We start from the raw sequence: 22,454 nt of genomic DNA, 5'->3' as shown, positions 1-22,454 counted from the left end.
AGAGAAGATAGGAGAGGAAGAATTAAAATACCTTATTAAGGGTCTGTTTGGTACAGCTTCAACTCCTAAATATAACTCCAGGAGTTGAATCTGGAGTGGAGTTGTGGAGCTGCCTAAACCGAGATCCACAATTCTAGTACATTTTGTGAGAGAGCTCCACCCAACTCCACTCCTAGTTTCGGTGGAGCGTTTGGCTGAGCTCTAGCTCTAGGAGAGGTGGAGCTGGAGCTGTGCCAAACAGACCTTAAGATTTGCCACTTACACGTAGGCACTATATGTTTTTTTATTTATTTTGTTTTTGCTAACTAGTATGCCACGTCAACAAAATCAGCCATCCATATTATTATGGGATCTAATTTAACCCAGTTTTGCAGGTTGTGGGTTAAGATTTTTGGTATTGTGGTTGAGATGTACAAATTAAAATCGACGAAAACATAACGAACGTAAAGTGGACTTATTCGAACGGGATTACCAGCTACGTGTGGCCCGTATAATTTGGGCCGGGAAGGGTTTGGCCCACTTATGCGTGGCCCATTCTAGTTGGGTCGATATATTGCTCAAGGCCCATTTACCCCTTCGTTTCCGTTACGGCTTCTCGTCTCCTCTCCCCTTTTCACGCCATGGCCGAGCGATCTCCCGGCCGCCGGAATGGACGCGGCGGCGGCGGCAGCTGCGGCGGGAGGAGGTGGTAACGCCGCCGCGCGGAGCAGCCCCGCCGCGAAATCCTCCACCATCTCCTCTTCCCGCAGCGCTAATCTTCTTCTCCCCTTTCACGTCGTTACCGAGGCACCGAGCGATCGACCCGGCCGAAATGGCGGCGGGAGGAGGAGGTGGTGGTAGCGCCGCCGCGCGGCCAGCACTCGGTGAGTGACCAACCAACCCGCCTTCCCCCCCCCCCCCCCCCGCCCCCTACCCCTCTTCCCCCGTTACCCGCGCTTCTCGTGCAGTCGTGCGCTCGATGTGGTTCCTGTTTCGCTTCACTGTGCTCGCATAGTCGCATCGAAGCGGACGCCTGGCTGCGCGCGTGCGCGATTTGGATCAACGCGGAAAGGTATATCGAATGAGAGAAGCTGAAAAAGCGAGAAATGACCTGGTTATTGTTACTGCAGATTGCGTCTGGTTTCCTGTGAAATTTTCTTCCCGCAAAACGTCAGGGTTTAACTTGGTAAAACTGGGAATAGAGGAAAGCTCCCTGTGCTGACTTTGAAACTATCGTCTTTAACTTGAAGCCTCTTTTAAGTTGAAGCCGCCGTTTAGATTGAGACTAACTATATTTATGGCGTCACAATTTCTTTTACCAAAAAAGAGACTGCAAATGAACATATATTTACATTGTGTAGTAATTTTGTTGTAACTTATAAAAATTACACTGTCAATTTCAGTACTGACATTGTAATTGTAAATTTTCGAGTACACACCATATAAGAGAAAGAGGGAATATCGATTGATTACCTACCTGATAAAGGAGATGTAAGAGATAGAAAACATATTTACATATAAGAAAAAAAAATGTAGCAATCACATAGGGAAAAAAATGACTGAAATCGAATCGAAACTGTGGCGCTATTTCTTTTTAGCAAAAATGCTTTAACTTACATCTTTTTATGCATATAAGGTAGGGCGACTTTAACTTACCTTTGCTCCAGGGAAACTAAAGCTTGCTCTAGTTGGAAGCTAACTTGAGCTGAATTAGCCAATTAGCCATCAGAGGAATGATGCAAGGGATAATGCTTGCAGCGTTGCTTGTTCTTTGCCAGTTGATCAAAAATGCAGGCAAGATCACTGATGCTGCGTGCATCTCCAGTGAGAGGGACGCTCTGCTTGCTTTCAAAGCCGGTTTCGCTGATCCTGCTGGAGGGGCGCTGCGTTTCTGGCAAGGCCAAGACTGCTGCGCATGGAGCGGGGTGTCCTGCAGCAAAAAGATCGGCAGTGTTGTCAGCCTGGATATCGGCCATTATGATCTCACTTTCAGAGGTGAAATCAACTCATCTCTGGCTGTTCTGACACATCTAGTGTACCTTAACCTGAGTGGAAATGATTTCGGTGGGGTGGCCATCCCAGATTTCATAGGCTCCTTCGAGAAGCTGAGGTATCTTGATCTTTCGCATGCTGGTTTTGGAGGGACAGTTCCTCCTCGGCTTGGTAATTTGTCAATGCTCAGCCACCTTGATTTGAGCTCACCAAGTCATACAGTTACTGTCAAAAGCTTCAACTGGGTGTCTCGCCTCACTTCACTGGTCTATCTAGACCTTAGTTGGTTGTATCTTGCTGCTTCCTCTGATTGGTTGCAGGCTACAAATACGCTTCCTTTGCTTAAAGTCCTCTGCTTGAATCATGCGTTTCTTCCTGCCACAGACTTGAATGCTCTTTCTCATACCAACTTCACAGCCATTAGGGTACTTGATCTGAAGAGTAACAACTTCAGTTCACGAATGCCAGATTGGATTTCAAAGCTAAGTTCTCTTGCATATTTGGACTTGTCTAGCTGTGAGCTTTCAGGCTCACTTCCCAGGAACCTTGGGAACTTGACATCCCTCAGTTTTTTTCAATTACGAGCGAACAACCTTGAAGGTGAAATACCTGGATCCATGAGTAGGTTGTGCAACCTACGCCACATTGATTTATCTGGAAACCATTTCTCAGGAGATATTACAAGACTTGCTAATACCTTGTTCCCCTGCATGAACCAGTTGAAGATTCTTGACCTTGCACTCAATAATCTAACCGGGAGTCTGTCTGGTTGGGTCAGGCACATAGCAAGTGTAACTACTCTTGATCTTAGTGAGAACTCATTATCCGGACGAGTATCAGATGATATTGGCAAGTTATCAAACTTAACCTACTTAGATCTTTCAGCCAATTCATTTCAAGGCACACTGTCCGAACTCCACTTTGCTAATCTGTCCAGGCTGGATATGCTAATTTTAGAGTCCATTTATGTGAAGATTGTCACTGAAGCAGACTGGGTGCCACCATTCCAACTCCGAGTCCTAGTACTTTATGGATGTCAGGTAGGACCACACTTCCCAGCATGGCTGAAGTCACAAGCCAAAATTGAAATGATCGAGTTAAGCAGAGCACAGATCAAGAGCAAGTTACCTGATTGGCTCTGGAACTTCTCATCAACAATTAGTGCCTTGGATGTCTCAGGAAATATGATTAATGGAAAGTTGCCCAAAAGTTTAAAGCACATGAAAGCGCTGGAGTTACTTGACATGAGTTCGAACCAACTGGAGGGATGCATTCCTGATCTGCCATCTAGTGTGAAAGTATTGGATCTGTCAAGTAACCACTTATATGGACCATTGCCACAAAGACTGGGTGCCAAAGAAATATATTATCTATCACTCAAAGACAACTTCCTCAGTGGAAGCATCCCTACGTACCTATGTGAGATGGTTTGGATGGAACAGGTTCTTCTATCACTAAACAACTTCTCAGGTGTACTCCCAAATTGCTGGAGGAAAGGTTCAGCGCTGAGAGTTATAGATTTCTCAAACAATAACATTCACGGAGAAATATCTTCAACCATGGGTCATCTAACTTCCCTTGGATCATTGTTACTCCACAGGAACAAGTTATCTGGTCCACTCCCCACCTCACTGAAGCTATGCAACAGATTAATCTTTCTTGATCTTTCAGAAAATAATTTGTCCGGAACCATACCAACCTGGATAGGTGACAGCCTGCAGTCTCTGATTCTCCTCAGTTTAAGGTCCAACAACTTTTCTGGTAAAATTCCCGAGCTACTATCTCAGCTTCACGCTCTTCAAATTTTAGATATTGCTGATAACAATCTATCAGGCCCTGTACCCAAATCCTTGGGAAATTTAGCAGCCATGCAGTTAGGCAGGCACATGATACAACAGCAATTTAGCACCATTTCGGACATCCATTTCATGGTTTATGGTGCAGGTGGTGCAGTCTTGTATCGGTTGTATGCATACTTATACTTGAATAGTCTACTTGCTGGCAAGCTTCAATATAATGGAACTGCCTTCTATATTGATCTCTCTGGTAACCAATTAGCAGGGGAGATTCCTATTGAAATTGGATTTCTATCTGGACTAACGGGTTTAAATTTGTCAGGAAATCACATAAGAGGGAGCATTCCAGAGGAGTTGGGAAACTTAAGAAGTTTAGAGGTGCTTGATCTCTCCAGGAATGATCTGTCAGGCCCAATTCCACAGTGCTTCCTGTCATTGTCTGGTTTGAGCCATCTGAATTTATCATACAATGACCTTTCAGGAGCTATACCATTTGGAAATGAACTTGCAACTTTTGCAGAAAGCACATACTTTGGTAATGCACATACAACTGTCAAGAAGCTGTTTGTACCACAAAAGGAAGCATCAACTAAACTTTGACACGGGAACATACTTAAGTGCACTGCTTGGGTTTGCATTTGGATTCTGTATTATGTTCGTCATCCTGATACCCTACATGGTTGCATGAAAGACTCTTATGATAGCCTATGCTTTGGATTGGCTATTATGATATATGAAGATTTTGTTTTATAGTTAGTTGAGCATTGTAATGATTTTATCCGAACATATTTGACAGGTGGGTTAAGCGGTGTAATGCACTAAGGCTTAGCTCTTTTCAAATTATTACTCCATCCGTTTCAAAATGTATGGCACCATTGACTTGTCGCATAACGTTTGACCATTTATCTTATTATCAAAAATATATAAATATTATTTATTTTGTTGTGACTTATTTTATCATCAAATAAAATCGACTATAATTTTACATATTTATACTATATCTTTTAATAAGACGAATGGTCAAACATTGTGGAAAAGTCAACGGCATTATACTTTTTGAAAAGGAGGTAGTATTATTTCTCAGATTATCGAAACAGATTATTTGCTCTATATTTCGAAGAATAATTTAAAAACAGATTAGTTTTTTTCAAGGATCTGTTTAATAGGGGTTTCAAATCCAGTCGATAGGTTTATTCAGAAAACAAGCAATTCAAGAACCAACTTCAAATGGAACAGGTTTAAAAGGAGTGCTCAGGACACTAAAAAGCTTCTATCTTTGACTTGGAAGACAGCTCACTAATACTACCTTGACACATGTGATTTTTTTGACAAATGTTTGACTATTTGTTTTATTTATTTTTTTAAAATATAAAATATTTCCATTCAACGATAAATCAAGTCACAATAAAATAAATGATAATTACATAAACTTTTTAAATAAAATAAATTGTCAAACATATCCTAAAAGGAACAGCATCGTATATTAAAAACCGGAGGGAGTAAGAGTTAGGCGTCGATAGAGCATTAATTCGGTCGTTTCAGGGCTTCTATAGCCGGCCCGGTGACGACATCCTCTGGATACACTCGCAAGGCCCACTAGCTAGCGAGCCCCCTTCGTTCCTCTGATCCTCTCCGCTTCACGCCGTGCTCGAGCCGAGCGATCGATCGATCCACCCGCACCGTGCACCCGGCCGGAATGGAGGTGGCGGCGGCGGGAGGTGGTGCCCGCCGCCGCTCCCGCCGCCGCGCGGAGCAGCCCCCGCCGCCGTGCAGGCCAACCAACGACGACGACGCCGCGGCCAGCAAGCTGTGAGTGACCTACCGACCGACCCACCCCCTTCCCTTACCTCTCCATTCCGCGCACGGCTCCTCTGTTGTTGCGCGGATGCTGCGCTCTCTCTCTCTCTCTCTCTCTCTCTCTCTCTCTCTCTCTACCACTGCGGCGTGGTTGGTGGTTTCGAATCAATTCGGTTCGGGGCGTGCTGTTTGTTCCGCGCTGTGTTGCGGTAGAGAGGCAAAAGCGAGATGTACTTTGATATTGATGATGTAATGGCAAGGGGCGTGTGGTTTTAACCCTAAGATTTTGTGTTCAATCCGCTCACAATTTCTTCTTAAAAATATGTTTGGAGGGATGTATTTCCTCCAAATCTCCTTTTATTATTATTTTTGGACCTAGGCAAAAGCAAGAGAAGCCTGTAAACCTGGTGCTGAATCGTGATGCTAAAAAAATGTCATAACAAGCAGGAGAGATGGTTTGAACAGTTTCCATTGATGCTCCCGAGTTGCACACACCACTTAGGTGCCTCTTTCCGGCGAGGGTTCATGCAATAAATAATTGTAATGATAAATTGGTGACAAGGGAGCTATTCCTATTTCACCAATTTGTATTGAAAGACGTCCTTTTATTGCGCGGCATAGTTGGCCGGCCACTTACATATATATAGTTGTATGTGTTCTTAATTTTTCCCTGTTTGTTTGGAGCGGATTGATGCTTTAGATAGCGGTTAGCCGATATTGAGTGGCATTGGCACCCTCAACTTCTAGTGCTTATGTGGGCTAGTAGCGTTCGTAACTTCGTATAAAGAGACGATCTACCTTGAACTCTTCAGCATGCATTTATGAGACTGTATAGGCCAATATCTTGAACAATGAACAAATAAATGTATAGACAGTGCAAAAAACATGCATGCAAGATGTGGGGGTATTGCTTATACACTTATGTCATTGTAGGTTGCATAGTAGAAATCACCCATTTCCCTTTGCAGGTCATGTGTTAATAAAGGATACATGAAGGATGATTATGTGCATTGTTAGGCAAATAACAAAAGGGGCTCCAATAATAAATTGAGGTATGTAGTACCTCATTGAATCTTTTATCTGCTTCTCTACAATTGGAAATTCTAATTTGTTTTCCTTTCCAAATAACTCTGTGAACTATGCACGTTGATCTGTTCTTGGGAACCTTCTGCGTCAGTTCCTCAGTGCTGGAAATGTCAGGATGGTCAAAAGAGGAAACAGAAACTTGGTGCTGCTTTGATACGACATTCTTCCAGTTGCAGAAAAAGACAGAGCCCACGCACGACGTGGATATAGGGACAGCTTGACTTCATGAGTAGACTTTGATTGCCTGAGTCTTTAGGTTGGGGTTCAAGGTCTGGAAGAGAATTACACATGACTTTAACCCCGTCTTTGGCTCTTCTCTTCTTATATCTACTCTGGCCTTCATGGAAACTTGACTAATCAATACCCTAGCAACTTCTGTGATAACTAATCAGAAGCTAACTTGACAGTGCTAGTCACAGGCTCTACTGGATGTCCGTGATGAGAGGAAGGATGCAAGGGGTGTGGCTTGCAGCATTAATCTCCCTCCTTTGCCACTCTATCGCAAACGCAGGGAAGGAAGCCGCTGCTGCTGTGTGCATCACCAGCGAGAGGGATGCTCTGCTTGCCTTCAAAGCAGGCCTTTGTGCTGACTCCGCTGGTGAGCTGCCTTCCTGGCAAGGCCACGACTGCTGCTCATGGGGTAGCGTGTCCTGCAACAAGAGGACTGGCCATGTCATCGGCCTTGACATCGGCCAGTATGCTCTTAGCTTCACAGGTGAAATCAACTCATCTTTGGCTGCTTTGACTCATCTACGGTACCTTAACCTGAGTGGAAACGACTTCGGTGGTGTGGCCATCCCAGACTTCATAGGCTCCTTCAGCAAGTTGAGGCATCTTGATCTCTCCCATGCTGGTTTTGCCGGGTTGGTTCCTCCTCAACTTGGCAATCTGTCAATGCTCAGCCACCTTGCTTTGAACTCCTCTACGATCAGAATGGATAATTTCCATTGGGTTTCTCGCCTCCGTGCCCTCAGGTACTTGGACCTCGGCAGGTTGTATCTTGTTGCATGTTCAGATTGGTTGCAGGCAATCAGTAGTCTCCCTTTGCTTCAAGTGCTTCGCTTGAATGATGCATTTCTCCCTGCCACCAGTTTGAATTCAGTTTCTTATGTCAATTTCACGGCCCTCACAGTGCTTGATCTTAGTAACAATGAGCTGAATTCTACTTTACCAAGGTGGATCTGGAGCCTGCATTCTCTTTCTTACTTGGACTTGTCTAGTTGTCAGCTTTCTGGATCGGTTCCTGATAACATAGGGAACTTGTCCTCCCTGAGTTTTCTTCAGTTGCTGGATAACCACCTGGAAGGAGAGATACCGCAACACATGAGTAGATTGTGCAGCCTGAATATCATCGACATGTCTAGAAATAATTTATCAGGGAATATTACAGCAGAAAAGAATCTGTTTTCCTGCATGAAGGAGCTGCAAGTTCTCAAAGTTGGCTTCAATAATCTAACTGGAAATCTATCTGGTTGGCTTGAGCACTTGACAGGTTTAACTACTCTTGATCTCAGCAAGAACTCTTTCACTGGACAAATACCAGAAGATATTGGCAAGTTATCACAATTGATTTACCTGGATCTTTCATACAATGCATTTGGGGGTAGACTGTCTGAAGTCCATCTTGGCAATCTATCTAGGTTGGATTTCCTGAGTTTAGCATCAAATAAACTGAAAATAGTAATTGAACCCAACTGGATGCCAACTTTTCAACTCACAGGTCTAGGACTACATGGTTGCCATGTAGGACCCCACATCCCTGCCTGGCTGCGATCACAAACCAAAATTAAGATGATTGATCTAGGAAGCACAAAAATCACAGGTACATTACCTGATTGGCTCTGGAACTTCTCTTCATCAATCACTACCTTGGATATCTCAAGTAACAGCATCACTGGCCACTTGCCAACAAGCTTGGTGCATATGAAAATGTTGAGTACTTTCAATATGAGATCAAATGTACTTGAAGGAGGCATTCCTGGTTTACCAGCTAGTGTTAAAGTGCTGGATCTATCCAAAAACTTCTTGTCTGGATCCTTACCACAAAGCTTAGGAGCCAAGTACGCTTATTACATCAAGCTCTCAGATAATCAACTGAATGGAACTATCCCAGCATATCTTTGCGAGATGGATTCGATGGAATTAGTTGACCTCTCAAACAACTTATTTTCAGGTGTTCTACCAGATTGTTGGAAGAATTCCTCAAGACTGCATACCATTGACTTTTCGAATAATAATCTTCATGGAGAAATACCTTCAACCATGGGTTTCATAACCTCCCTTGCAATATTATCTCTTAGAGAGAACAGTTTATCTGGCACATTACCCTCCTCATTGCAGTCATGTAATGGATTGATCATTCTCGATCTCGGATCTAATAGTTTATCAGGAAGCTTACCATCATGGCTGGGTGATAGTCTGGGCTCTCTGATTACTCTATCTTTACGCTCAAATCAATTTTCTGGTGAAATACCTGAGTCACTGCCCCAACTTCATGCCCTGCAAAATTTAGATCTTGCTTCTAACAAATTATCTGGTCCTGTACCACAATTTCTAGGAAATTTAACATCCATGTGCGTTGATCATGGATATGCTGTCATGATTCCTTCCGCCAAATTTGCTACAGTTTATACTGATGGACGTACATATTTGGCCATACACGTATACACTGATAAACTTGAGAGTTACAGCTCAACGTACGATTACCCGCTAAACTTTATTGATCTATCAAGAAATCAATTTACAGGAGAAATCCCCAGAGAAATAGGAGCAATATCTTTTTTGCTTGCCTTGAATCTATCAGGAAATCACATACTTGGGAGTATTCCTGACGAAATTGGGAACCTCAGTCATTTAGAGGCACTTGATCTCTCGTCGAATGATTTGTCAGGATCAATTCCTCCGAGCATCACAGATTTGATTAATCTATCGGTTCTGAATTTGTCCTACAATGATCTGTCAGGAGTGATACCATGTAGCTCTCAGTTTTCAACTTTCACAGATGAACCATATCTAGGCAATGCAGATCTTTGTGGAAATTGTGGTGCCTCGCTATCAAGAATATGCTCGCAACATACTACTACTAGAAAACATCAGAATATGATTGACAGGGGGACATACTTATGCACTCTGCTAGGGTTTGCATATGGATTATCTGTCGTTTCTGCCATCCTCATATTCAGCAGAACTGCAAGAAATGCCTACTTCCAGTTCACTGACAAGACATTGGATGAGTTCCGTGCTATAGTTCAGATAAAACTCAACAGGATCAAAGCAGGAAGACGCCAATCCATGGAAATTTATCGTCTTGGCAGCCAGAACTCAATCACCTGCTACGAATTGGAATTTGGATATACTACGGAAGGTAACTAGTTTATGTTCTTGTATAACTTGTATGGTACTCCCTCCGTCCCAAAAAAAGATAAACCCTGGTTTCCGTACCCAATGTTTGACCGTCCGTCTTATTTAAACAAATTATGAAAAAAATTAAAAAGACAAGTTACGCACAAAGTATTAATCATGTTTTATCATCTAACAACAATAAAAATACGAATTATAAAAAAGTTTCATATAAGACGGACAGTCAAAGTTAGACACGCAATTCCAGGGTTTGTCTTTGACGGAGGGAGTAGGTCTGTAGACTGCTGGTTCAGATAGGAGATCCAAGTTTAGGTAATTCTGGACATCTGGACATCTGGTAATTCTGGACAGCTGGGTTCTGGTTCAGATACAACCAATGTAGTTCCTTGTTGTATACAAGATGCATGCATCACTACGTCAGTGTATCTTTGCCATGTTTTAATATAGTGCATCCAGAGTTTTTTTTTTCTGTTTTTTTTTCTTTTGCGAGTATTATCTCCGTTATCCAGGTGCATAACTAGAAGTCCTTGTTTGAAGGACTTCCCGTCTACGTAATTTTCTTCTCGGTAGCGCCATCACTCCCGTCATTTTCTTCCTATGTAGTAGTAATAAAATTGTGTCATCACCAGGGTTCACCAAACCGTTTTGAATGGTGTTACCACCACCCCACGGTAAGGCGGTTATCGCAGTAACCGCGAGATTTACCATGGTTTCAAAAACTTAGAAGATTAGCTTCTTCGATGAAAGTTTTTAGTTAGAAATTTTTCGGATGAAAGTTTTTAGAAAAAAAAACGAAGTATATGCGTCGGAAACGAATACGGATGAAAACGGTCAGAAAAACCCTCTACCATTTTTATTTCCATATTTTTTTCTTGAAAACGGAATCGGAATGGTAGACCCGAAAACGGTAACGATATCGGTAATATTGGTATATCAAAAATGGCACCGTTGGAAGTCGGAAGTCGAAAACAACGGAGTGTGACATAACTATGCATGAAGATGACTTTATAACATTTTTGCATCATCACACTTCATATAACACTGTTATATGATGATTAATGATACGATAATAAGTTCAACGAACAATTTAAACAAAGTTTAACAATACTTCAACATTGATAAATTAAGTAGACCAAAGTTCAACAAAGTTCACATGCCATGCCTTAGGGTTAACAACGTTTTTCCCTAGCTACTTCCCGTTCCTAATGGGCCGCAAGCTAGCCAGGCTTCCAATGGGTTGGGCTGGCTGGGCCACTGGGGAACATTTAAAATTTTTTCGGAAATTTGACGGAAATTTCCGGACAAATACGGTTATCGACGAAACAGTCGGAAAAACCTCCTTCTCATTTCCACTACCATTTCCAAAAGATATTGCCGTTTTTATTTTTGACACCAATAATTATTGATACCGACTGAAACGGTTGGTGCAAACTGAAAACGGCAGTTGGAAATCTCGGAAATTTTCGTACTGTTTTCACCCGTAGAAAAGAACGTGTACTCGGGTCGAGGTAGGTTAAGCCGTGTGCTTATTCAGGCCTTTCTTTTGTAAGGCCCAACAGAAAACGGACCCCGCTACTCCAACGGCCCGTTATCCTGCAGCCCAATCCGAACGGGACAGCTGCCCACGTGCGACCCATGTGTTGGGCCGGGCCGTGAATGCCAGCTACGTGCGGCCCATCTAAATCGGGTCGAGTTCTCGAGCTTTATTCCTCGAGGCCCATTAGTCCCTTCGTTTCCATCACGTCTCTCGTCTTCCTCTCCCCTTCACGCCGTGACCCAGCGATCGACCGGCCGGAATGGATGCGGCGGCGGCGGCGGCGGCGGCGGGAGGAGGAGGAGGGGGAGGCGGTAGCGTCGCGGCGCGGAGCAGCCCGGCGTCCGTGCAGGCCACCAACGACGACGCCGCGGCCAGCAAGCTGTGAGTGACCAACCCCGACTCCCCCCCTCTACCTCTCCAGCTCTCCTTCCCCTCGCGTAGTCGCATCCGCATGACCACCAGGTCTCGTGTGCTCCGCGTGATATTCTCTCCTTTGCACGAGGCGCCATCGGGAAGCGGTCGCCCCTGTGCTTGTTTGGATCAATCCGCGGTCGCGCTATGCTGCTACTGTTTGTTGCGCTAGTGAATACCCTGACAAAATGGAATACCGTGACAAAATGAAGCCAAAGCCATGCTGAATCGTGATGCTAAAATGCAATTATTGTACTAAGCAAGAGGGATGGTTTATACAGTTTTTATGTGAAGATCCAGAATCGCGCTCCACTTAGGTGACCCTTTTCTGCGTAGGACCATGCAATGTCGTATAACCACTCCTTTGAACTGATTCTATTTTTATTTCTCTCTGCAATAAATCAGTGTGTAATGGTAGGAAAAGAGCTATGTGCCTCTTTTACCAATTGCCTTGAATGAAGTCCTTCTGTTGAGTGGATCAGCTAGCTTGCAACTTTATATATTCTTGTGTGTTTCAGAAGAAATTTCTTGATATTTTCTTGCTTATTTGTTTGGAGTGAATTGATGCTTTAAGTACTGGTTTGAAGAAATTGATTGGGCATCTCAACTTCCAGTGCTTATCTGGCCTACTGACCTTGGTATGCAGAGCAAATGATCTACCTTCACCTCTTCTGCCTATGACATTGCAGAGGCCGCTATCTTGAACAATGAACAGATAAATGTAACACGGTCCATGTTATTCAATATGCATGGAAAGTGTGGTGTATTGCTTATACATATAGATGTCATTGTAGTTTTCAAAGTAGAGGTTGACTGTTGCTGCTTGCTATATGCCATACTCATTTTCATTTTTCCTTTGCAGGTCATGTGTTAATAAAGGATACATGAAGGATGATTATGTGCACTTCTTTGTCAGACGAACAACAAAAAGGGCTCCAATAATAAATCGAGGTTGGTAGTGCCTCATTGAATCTTTATCTGCTTCTCTAAAATTGAAAATGTTTGAAAATTCTAATTTGTTTACCTTTCCAAATAACTCTGCAAAGGGTACTATGCACGTTGGTCTGTTCTTAGGAAGCTTCTGCATCAGTTCCTCGGTGCTGGAAATGGCAGTAATGATCAAAACCGGAAACAAATATTATCTCTTGGTGCTGGCTTTGACACGACATTCTTCCAGTTGCAGGTTATCCATTACTCACTATTCATGAGCATCACAATCACATGCTTACGGCCCATTATCAGATCTACTGTTTGATCTGAATAATTTATATCATTTTTATTTAACTCTGTATGCCCTTTGTTACTATAAACTAGTTAAATAGGTTCCAGTACGCCTTGCATCTTAATCATATCCTGCTTTGGTGGAGGCAGTGTTTAAGATCAAACTTCACAAAGTATATTGGTATATTTTTAATATCAATTCATCTCTCTCAGTCTGTGCTGTATTTGTTACTGTAGGACGAAGGCATTGCTCCATACCTTTATGTTGAGTTGGATTTCAAGGAGGTAGATAAAGTTTCTTTGCTATTTTCAAGTGTAGCATAGTACTCTGCATAATGTGATGCATGTAATGGCAGCGGAGCAGCTTGTTCTCTTTGTGCATAAGTAACTTTTCTGGCAACTTTTGATGATTGGCAGGTAACCAGCAAAAAGGCTGCCATCATTAACCACTATAGTCAAATGAAGGAAAAGTTAGGACCAGAAGCTTCGATATCAATTGGTAGTTCTCTCATTTGCATATGATACTGTCGATTAATGCCTACCCTGTTTATATCTAAGGATCTTCCCCACTAATGGTTCTACCATGTTCTTTCTATATGTATCTACCGTAATACTTGGTGCCTTTTTCTTATATGCATCTTTAGCAGAAATAAGTGTCTAATGACAATTAAGGAATGTGTGCTAATTTACTTAGACCCAGCTTCAACCATCTAGAGGCCATTCTCCACATCTAGAGGCTAATTTATTTGTTTTTTGTTTGCCTGAATCCATCTAGAGGCCATTCTCCACGTTTATGTTGATTTATTCAGTACCTTTTTTGTATAAAGTTCCTGTTATATTTTCTCTTGGAGGTAGCTATTTCATTCTGTTTGTAAGAATGTTTCTCTTGGTATAACTTAATTGACAGCATAATGGTCTTAGTGACCAAAATGATTTATACCCTGGCCAGAATTGTGAGTTGAAGTGAACTTTCCATATCACAGAATTTGCTATTTTCTATTTTCCGTGTTCTGATATTAATTGATAATGGCCAAATATTTCAGAAAAAGGTGAAGTGAGAAGTGCGCATTACAAGCTCTTTTCTGCTGATATTCGTGACATACCAAAACTTGATTCAGTTATTCAGATGGCTGAAATGGACCCTACGTAAGTTTTTTTTTTTTTTTTGTTCTTTGTTGTTGTGGTATATCTTTATGGTTTACAATGAGTGCAAGTTCAGTTAGCTTCATAATTTATGCCCTCTACGTTTTTCGCTTATGTTATATTTTATAACTAAATTTTCCTGTTATGCCATGTATAATTTACTTGTCAGAACATAAATGTTCATGTTTTGTTCTATTTCATATGTCATAGCTTGTCCTATTTTTAGAGAAGTTTGATTAATTATTCAAGTGCCCCTTTTAGGAGTTAGCTCATTTAATCAGCCAATGAACTTATGCTGTACACCTCTTGCCTATAGGAACATTGTCAAGTCAGATACCTGCATCGCGTAGCCTTTGTCTCTAACACTTGAATCATGATCAAATTTTCAAGTTCTTAATAAATCTTTCTGTTGTCATCAGCTTGCCGACCTTTATAATTGCAGAGTGTGTGCTAATTTACTTAGACCCAGCTTCAACCAGTTCTATTGTTATTTGGGCATCTGATAAGTTCTCCACTGCCATATTTTTCTTATATGAGCAGGTGAAATCATTCTCTCATTTGTACTCTTCCACTCTCATATGTGATATATTTTTGCACTATTGACTTCTACTCTGATGCAGATCCATCCAGATGATGCATTTGGAGAGCAAATGATTATAAACCTTGAGGTACCTTTGTTCATTCTTGTAGATTGTCCATGAACCTTTGTAACCTGTAATCCTTTATTCCCTTGTGGTGCATGAGCCATTTGCCCCTGAGGTGTAATGGAATGTTTATAGGAGAATTGCATGATTGCCACATGGATTTGTTCGAGAAGTAAATTTAATCAACTGCAGACCTTTTTGTATGCCAACAAGAAAGTACAACCAACTATACAATACCTAAAAAATAGACCTCCTTATTTTTTGTGCTTCCAATCATAGTACCTTTATAGTACCTTTGTTAAAAGAAGGAACATATATATCTTAAAATTCCAAAGAGTCGGGCATATTTAGTTCCAAAGAGTCGGGTAAATATCTCTGAGCGGAGTCAAAGAGGCCTACTTAGTTCCAAAGAGTCGGGCATATTGCAGGTTTCCTGATTGAACAATTCGGTTGTGGCCTTTGATTCTCATAAACTATCCTTATACAAGAGCTGTTGGACCTATATTAAACAATGAACTGCTAATTATTGCTGCATGACAATTGAAGGAGGCAGTATAAGAAGTTATTAGCTTATTATGCACATAATGAAGGCAGCCTGAAATTACAAACATGACAAGTTGAAGTTTGAGATGAAATATTTGTAGTCATTTGTGTAAATAACTTCTGTTTGTGGATCTTAGTTTATGGAGGGCATCTTACTGTATGATTTAAGCTAGGTGATGTTTTGCTTGTTTTTGGTTGGTACCTGTCTTTTTGTTTCTCATGGACAGATATATTGAGGTGCTTATTACTTTATTCATAGCATTATTCTATAGCTCAATGCCTTTTGTTGTCCTGCTAATGCAGAGTAGAGGATGCCCTCTCCTTGGTATAAATGCTACACCAACCCTAAGTCACAAGGAAAATCTTTTTCTTGATCACGGATGGCAGGTATATTTGGTCAAGACTCAAGACACAGTTTGAATATGATTTGTTTCTAGGGATTTACTGATTGGTTTTGCAGAGAGCTGTTGCATGGGATATGCTAAAAATATACAATGATTTCATTGACAGTGAAGAAAGACGCAGGTAATATTTCTGATGTATGATGCTGAGTTTCTGAGTTTTACATTTGATCTTCACGAAGGACATTATGTTAAATCTTGCCTCACATAACATCTATTTTTTTTTTGTAACACCCATGAAATTGCATGGTTGCAGGATTGAACGATTGGAATTGTTTGATGAGTTCGAAGAGTGGCATATGATGCAGGTAAGTTCATGAGAATTTCCACTTATTGGTGAGGGATCCCGTACAAAACTAGCAGCTTGTGTATCAACTCCACTTCTTCATTACATTGTCTCTTTTCTCAGGAACACTATTGTGTGGCTTATGGAATAAATGATGCCAAGGTTAGCATGCTATTATATCAGCGACCAAACGTTCTCTACAGAATACCTTCGTTACGCTCTGTCCATGATTCCAAGTGTACACAAAATGACCATTAGTTGTCTCTTCCACTTTCAGGGCCTGTTTGATGATTTTGGGTTTAAGGACTAGCACTCGTCGTGCTCTTTTTGATATCGAACTGAGACAAATTCAACTGGGAATTCCTACTGTTTCCTATGCAGAGAAACGTACTTGAAGTGTGTGAAATGTTTGGCAGAATATGAGAGATGATGGCTATAACAACATTGTACATATTCTGTTTGCAGATACTTGGTTGTATCGATTGTCATGTTGTTATGTATGTTGCTTTTCTGCCTTAGCTGAATGGTTTTTCTGACGTTTCCAAACCCTTCGTATGGGCTCGTCATGCAATTGTATGGTCTGGAGAAGTATTGTCTTACCGTTCAGGCGTTTTATCTGTCTTTGGTTTTATCTCTGCTTGTTCAATAATACAGCTTATCCGAGTATGTTTCTCGTTGATGAACCAAAGATCATCTACAAATCAGGAAACGGAGTAAAAATGAAATGGAACAAAACCAGGATTAAGCGAACAAGGCAGAGATTACTGATTCCAGAAGGCTTTTCAACTTCTCTTTTTGCAAACTTTATAGCTACAAAGTATCTGAAATTTGTAAACCCTCGTAGCTCAATGGGTTTTACTTTTCTTGATGAAAAATGGAGCATTGCATTTTTAGTGTTTTTTGTGCGGTTGCAGGATAATGTGTGACTAAGGTGTTTTCAACTGAAATTGCTGAAGTTTCTTCTCAAACAGAAACTTTGCTTGCAACCTGAGATACTTCAGCAAAACACGTGGAATATTGCGACATTCATGCGAAACTTTGCCCTTAATTCTGTTTTGCAAATGCCTAGCTGAATTGCTGTGTCTCAAATGATAACAGAATCACTTGAAATGTAGTACTCTTTCAATTGGTCCGGCTCAAAATTGACATGAAAATTGGCTCAATTTATGCTGAAAATTCATCGATTCAGTGGGATATTTTCATATTAGACCCTGGCCTTCCTTATTATTTTGGGAAAATTGGAACTATTATTTTTGTCTTAGTCCTCCCGCCGCCGCCTCCTCCTCAAGCTCTCAACACGGCGGCGGCCGGCCGGCGATCCCCCGCCGCGAGAGGCCACCGGGATTCGAGATACTCCTCCCAGCTCGAATACGCGCATCCCGCACACCATTCCACCCCCGCATTTGACGCTGGGAGCCAACCCATGGCCCCATCACCCGGCTCCCATGGGCGGCGGCAGTGGCGGCCTCGCGGAGGCGGCCGTCGGGCGCGCGGCGGCGCTAGCCCCTCGGGCAAGTGCTCCGCGGCGGACCAGCCCAACCCTCCTACCACCTCCTCGCCGTCTCCGATGCAAACAGCGGTGGCGAGCACCTCCTACTTGGTAACCTCTCCACTATTTTCTGCTCCATTGCTAATGCAAATCGTTGCACAGATGCGGCAAATGTTTAAGTTACTTCCTGCTTTTATTCCCCAGTGATGAGTGATAACTAATTTCTCGTATTGACTCATGAGAGATGACCATTGACCAAATAAACCTTCGCTATTGGTTGATTTGTTAATTTAGCGGGGTCATTAGGGTGTAGTCAAATCAAGCCAGAAGATCATTATAAGTTTATAACATTTTTTTTATCTGAGATAAGAGATATGGCCGTGTATAAATGTAGATTAATTGCTCTGGTCTTTGGTCTTGTTGCAAGAACATTATCTTGATAAAACTATGTCTCTATTAAATGCAACTCCAGGTTAAATTTGAGTCAATACTAAGAGTAGTTTTCATAATAATGAAAGCTGGCATTTGTTGATCATCTTATCCTGCAGGGTGCTGATGCGAGCCAGGTGGCTCATATAGTCTGTGTTTCTCATATAAATCCCCATTAGCTTCAAGGTTACCACTTACCAACACCGTGATCATCATGCGCCTTGCACTGATTTCTTTGTTGCCCCTGTTGCTGGTGGCCTCCAAAATCACAGCAGCAGCAGCATGCATTGGAAAGGAAAGAGATGCACTATTCGACTTGAAGGCCACCCTGAGAGACCCTGGAGGCATGCTGTCCTCTTGGGTAGGTCTAAATTGTTGCAACTGGTATGGCGTGACTTGCAACAACAGGACTGGACATATTATCAAGCTCAACCTCGCAAACTATAATATCAGCAAGGAGGATGCTCTAACAGGTGACATCAGTCCATCATTGGTTCATTTAACTCATTTGATGTACCTCAATCTTCGTTCGAATGATTTTGGAGGTGCAAGAATCCCTGCGTTCATAGGATCTCTGAAGAACCTGAGGCATCTTGACTTGTCCTTTGCTAATTTCGGTGGGAAAATTCCCCCTCAGCTTGGAAACTTATCTAAGCTGAATTACCTGGATATTAGCTTTCCTTATAACAACTTTAGCAGCTTTACTTCCAGTAGCTCTGTTGACAATCTTCTTTGGGTCTCTCAGCTTTCTTCACTGGTTTACCTTGACATGTCATTGTGGAACCTTTCTGTGGCTTCAGATTGGCTGCAGTCTTTGAACATGCTTGCTTCCCTCAAAGTGCTTCGTTTGTCTGGTACCAATCTTCCACCCACTAATCAAAATTCTCTATCCCAGTCTAACTTCACAGTTCTCAATGAAATTGATCTATCAGGCAACAACTTCAGCTCTAGATTCCCGAATTGGTTGGCAAGCATATACACTCTGTCATTAATTAATTTGGACTATTGTGAGCTGCATGGCTCAATTCCTGAATCTGTGGGAAATTTAACTGCCCTTAATACCCTTTACTTGGCTGACAACAGTTTGATTGGAGCAATTCCAATATCTAAGTTGTGTAACTTGCAGATCCTTGATTTGTCGAACAACAACCTTATAGGTGATATTGCTGATTTGGGGAAGGCAATGACCCGCTGCATGAAGGGACTATCTATGATCAAATTGGGGAATAATAATCTATCTGGAAGTCTATCCGGGTGGATTGGATCCTTCCCAAACCTCTTCTCAGTCGATCTCAGCAAAAACTCACTATCAGGTCATGTACATACCAATATCAGTCAGCTCACAGAGTTAATTGAACTGGACCTTTCTCACAATTCACTCGAAGATGTCTTGTCTGAACAACACCTAACAAATCTAACTAAGCTAAAAAAGCTAGATTTATCTTACAATTCCTTGAGAATTTCTGTGGGAGCAAATTGGTTACCACCCTTTCAACTTTATGAACTCCTTTTAGGTTCTTCCCCACTACAATCACAAGTCCCGCAGTGGCTTCAAACACAAGTTGGAATGCAGACATTAGATTTGCACAGAACGGGGACTCTAGGTCAATTGCCTGATTGGCTTTGGACGTCATTGACCTCTCTCATTAACTTGGATCTCTCTGACAATCTGCTTACTGGCATGCTACCAGCATCCCTGGTTCATATGAAGTCACTGCAGTTCTTGGGGCTCAGCTCGAACCAATTGGAAGGTCAGATTCCTGATATGCCAGAAAGTCTAGACCTGCTAGATCTCTCCAACAACTCTTTATCTGGATCATTGCCCAATAGTGTGGGAGGGAACAAGACACGTTACATTTTATTGTCAAGCAATCGTCTAAATAGAAGCATACCTGCGTACTTTTGCAACATGCCATGGTTGTCAGCAATAGACCTATCAAACAACAGCTTATCAGGCGAGCTACCTAATTGTTGGAAGAACAGCACAGAACTATTTTTGGTGGATTTCTCGTACAACAACCTGGAAGGACACATACCTTCAAGTCTTGGCTCTCTTACTTTTCTTGGTTCCCTGCATTTGAACAACAATAGGCTATCTGGGTTGTTGCCTTCCTCTCTAAGTTCATGCGGGCTTCTGGTTTTCCTTGATATTGGAGATAATAATTTGGAGGGTTCCATACCTGAATGGATAGGAGATAACATGCAATACCTCATGATTCTTCGTTTGCGATCAAATCGTTTCACTGGAAGCATCCCGTCTGAATTGTCACAGCTTCAAGGTCTTCAAGTGTTGGATCTTGCCAATAACAAGCTGTCAGGGCCCCTGCCACAAGGTATTGGAAATTTTAGTGAAATGGCTTCACAGAGGTCAAGACATATTATACCGATGCAGATTTCTGGTGATAGTTTTGGTGGATCTCTCTATCACAATGAGAGTCTATACATTACCATCAAAGGAGAAGAAAGATTGTATTCTAAGATCCTTTATCTGATGAAGAGCATTGACCTTTCTAACAATTATCTAACAGGTGGAATTCCTGCTGAAGTTGGAGATCTTGTAGGGCTCAAAAACCTGAATCTCTCGAAAAATCTCCTGAGTGGTCATATTCCAGAGACAATTGGTAATATGAGTTCATTGGAGTCGCTTGATCTCTCATGGAACCGACTGTCAGGCATAATTCCTGAAAGCATGACATCACTGCACTTGTTGAGCCACCTGAACATGTCCTACAACAATCTGTCCGGGATGGTACCCCAGGGCTCTCAGCTTCAAACCCTTGGTGATGAAGATCCATACATCTATGCTGGCAACAAGTATCTCTGCATCCATCTTGCTTCTGGCAGCTGTTTTGAACAGAAAGATAACCATGTTGATCAAGCAGAGCATAATGATGTCCATGATATCTGGCTGTATATATTTTCAGGATTGGGCTTCGGAGTAGGATTTTCTTCTGTGTGGTGGCTTCTTGTGTGCAGCAAGGCAGTGGGCAAGAGGTATTTCCAGTTCGTCGACTCCACATGTGAGAAAGTTATTCACTGGATGATCCTACTGGAGAAGAAGGTGAATAAGAAAACAGTGGGAAAAAGTTCGGTATTGTGAAAGTTTGCCCTTGAAACTGCTGGCTTAAAAAAAAAAATCAAATATGCAATGGCGTTTGCACATCATTCTAAATTCGTCTTAATGACTGGACAAGAATGTGCATCAGCTTATGTAGAGTCTGTCTGTATGAGTCTTCTTTTATGTCCACTTTCTTCATGAATTCTTCTTCATTTTGGTGTTGCGTTTAGTTTGTATTGAAACAATTGCTAGGTGGTGTGTGATAGACAATGGCAGCAACACACAAACAAGAGAGATACTAAATGACTAATGTGTGCCGATGTTTGTTGGGTTCTGATGTTCCAGACTTCCAGTGAAGTGTACTTCTTTAATTCTTTTAGATTAGTGAAGTGGGCCTGTACACGAATATTCTACTTGTTTACAGCGTGGAAGTGTTTGTCTTTTTTTTTTTATCTCACTTGATTGTCTTGGGAGAGTGACCATTTGCTATCATCAACATTAGAGATTCAATGGCATGTCACGGGGTTGTAATGGGTTCAAGTTTTTAGTCTACAAAATATGAGGGCTGAGCCTTGAAATGATTGGACTGAAATTTTGAATTTAGTAGTTTTTCGTGCTAATTTTTTTTTTAAGACTGAGGTGGGTAGTGAAAGGACCAATGAACCCTCCTGACCCATTACCATCCCTAGTCAATGCATATTTTCTTGTATTCCCTTTTAAGGACAATATACGAGTTATTAGAGCTAGTACTTTTTTTAATTGTATTATAGATCTTAACAGACTTCGTAGTATTATGTGGTGTCTAATATAATAGTATTACTATATTTTAAAACGAATAGAGTATTTATTGCTAGCTTCCGTTGTTTTAACCATATGATAAGGGTTAAGGACATGTTCTCGTGTATGTGTGTGCGTGTGGTGTACCTCTGTTACAAGCATATGTGCCTTCCATATAATCGCACAAATGAAAAGATTACAGCAGATTGTTAGTACACTCCAAAGTCCGATCAGTTCCTTGTTATGAAACAGATTCTCAGCAGTAATACTTTATTTTTGGACTTTATAAATAATAACTACTGCCTCCATTCCATTTTAAATGCTGTTTAATATTTAATTGTCCATCTTATTTAAAAGTTTTATATATTTTTTAAAAGTAAGTCATGACTATATTTAAAATTAGATGTTATGATTGCATTTAAAATGAGACGGATGTTATAATACATGGGTCCCACGTCAATGAACAGATCAAAGTACGACTCATCCTAGAGCGGTCGAGCCGCAC

At 41.6% G+C, this 22,454-nt stretch overlaps 3 protein-coding genes across 4 annotated transcripts; all 3 read left to right on the top strand.

Moving 5' to 3' along the window:
* Positions 1–578: 578 nt before the first annotated feature.
* Positions 579–4,613, top strand: LOC4340068 (receptor-like protein EIX1). 2 transcript variants are annotated; one of them, XR_010742047.1, is made up of 2 exons: positions 579–863; positions 4,090–4,613. XR_010742047.1 is itself a non-coding variant. In XM_066311647.1 (2 exons), the coding sequence occupies exon 2, from the start codon at positions 1,713–1,715 to the stop codon at positions 4,365–4,367; it is 2,655 nt and encodes an 884-aa protein (XP_066167744.1). In that variant the 5' UTR covers positions 579–863; positions 1,647–1,712; the 3' UTR covers positions 4,368–4,613. The 2 variants fall into 2 exon arrangements, 1 of the variants encoding a protein (XP_066167744.1); XM_066311647.1 differs by having other exon boundaries at positions 1,647–4,613.
* Positions 4,614–5,422: 809 nt separating this feature from the next.
* On the top strand, positions 5,423–10,479 carry LOC4340067 (receptor-like protein EIX2). Its single transcript, XM_015788892.3, has 3 exons — positions 5,423–5,576; positions 6,533–6,616; positions 6,742–10,479. The coding sequence occupies exon 3, from the start codon at positions 7,080–7,082 to the stop codon at positions 10,020–10,022; it is 2,943 nt and encodes a 980-aa protein (XP_015644378.1). The 5' UTR covers positions 5,423–5,576; positions 6,533–6,616; positions 6,742–7,079; the 3' UTR covers positions 10,023–10,479.
* A 1,268-nt stretch (positions 10,480–11,747) lies between these two features.
* LOC4340066 (leucine carboxyl methyltransferase 1 homolog) lies at positions 11,748–16,827 on the top strand. The gene is made up of 13 exons (XM_015785858.3): positions 11,748–11,928; positions 12,821–12,909; positions 13,005–13,141; positions 13,417–13,464; positions 13,597–13,678; positions 14,223–14,325; positions 14,742–14,862; positions 14,943–14,990; positions 15,813–15,896; positions 15,970–16,034; positions 16,167–16,218; positions 16,320–16,358; positions 16,474–16,827. The coding sequence occupies exons 1-13, from the start codon at positions 11,807–11,809 to the stop codon at positions 16,504–16,506; spliced, it is 1,023 nt and encodes a 340-aa protein (XP_015641344.1). The 5' UTR covers positions 11,748–11,806; the 3' UTR covers positions 16,507–16,827.
* Positions 16,828–22,454: the final 5,627 nt, after the last annotated feature.

Source organism: Oryza sativa, chromosome 6 (assembly GCF_034140825.1).
Source record: "Oryza sativa Japonica Group chromosome 6, ASM3414082v1".
NCBI lineage: Eukaryota > Viridiplantae > Streptophyta > Magnoliopsida > Poales > Poaceae > Oryza > Oryza sativa.
This window is presented reverse-complemented; position numbering and strand designations above follow the sequence as displayed.

What these genes read in the sequence shown, in the direction of transcription:
- LOC4340068 (XM_066311647.1), top strand. Translation starts at nt 1,713, where the DNA reads ATGATGCAAGGGATAATGCTTGCAGCGTTGCTTGTTCTTTGCCAGTTG.
- LOC4340067 (XM_015788892.3), top strand. Translation starts at nt 7,080, where the DNA reads ATGTCCGTGATGAGAGGAAGGATGCAAGGGGTGTGGCTTGCAGCATTA.
- LOC4340066 (XM_015785858.3), top strand. Translation starts at nt 11,807, where the DNA reads ATGGATGCGGCGGCGGCGGCGGCGGCGGCGGGAGGAGGAGGAGGGGGA. An exon ending in AGAAGCTTCGATATCAATTG is followed by an intron (nt 13,679 to 14,222) that starts GTAGTTCTCTCA and finishes CAAATATTTCAG; the next exon opens with AAAAAGGTGAAGTGAGAAGT. An exon ending in ATGGCTGAAATGGACCCTAC is followed by an intron (nt 14,326 to 14,741) that starts GTAAGTTTTTTT and finishes TGTTGTCATCAG; the next exon opens with CTTGCCGACCTTTATAATTG.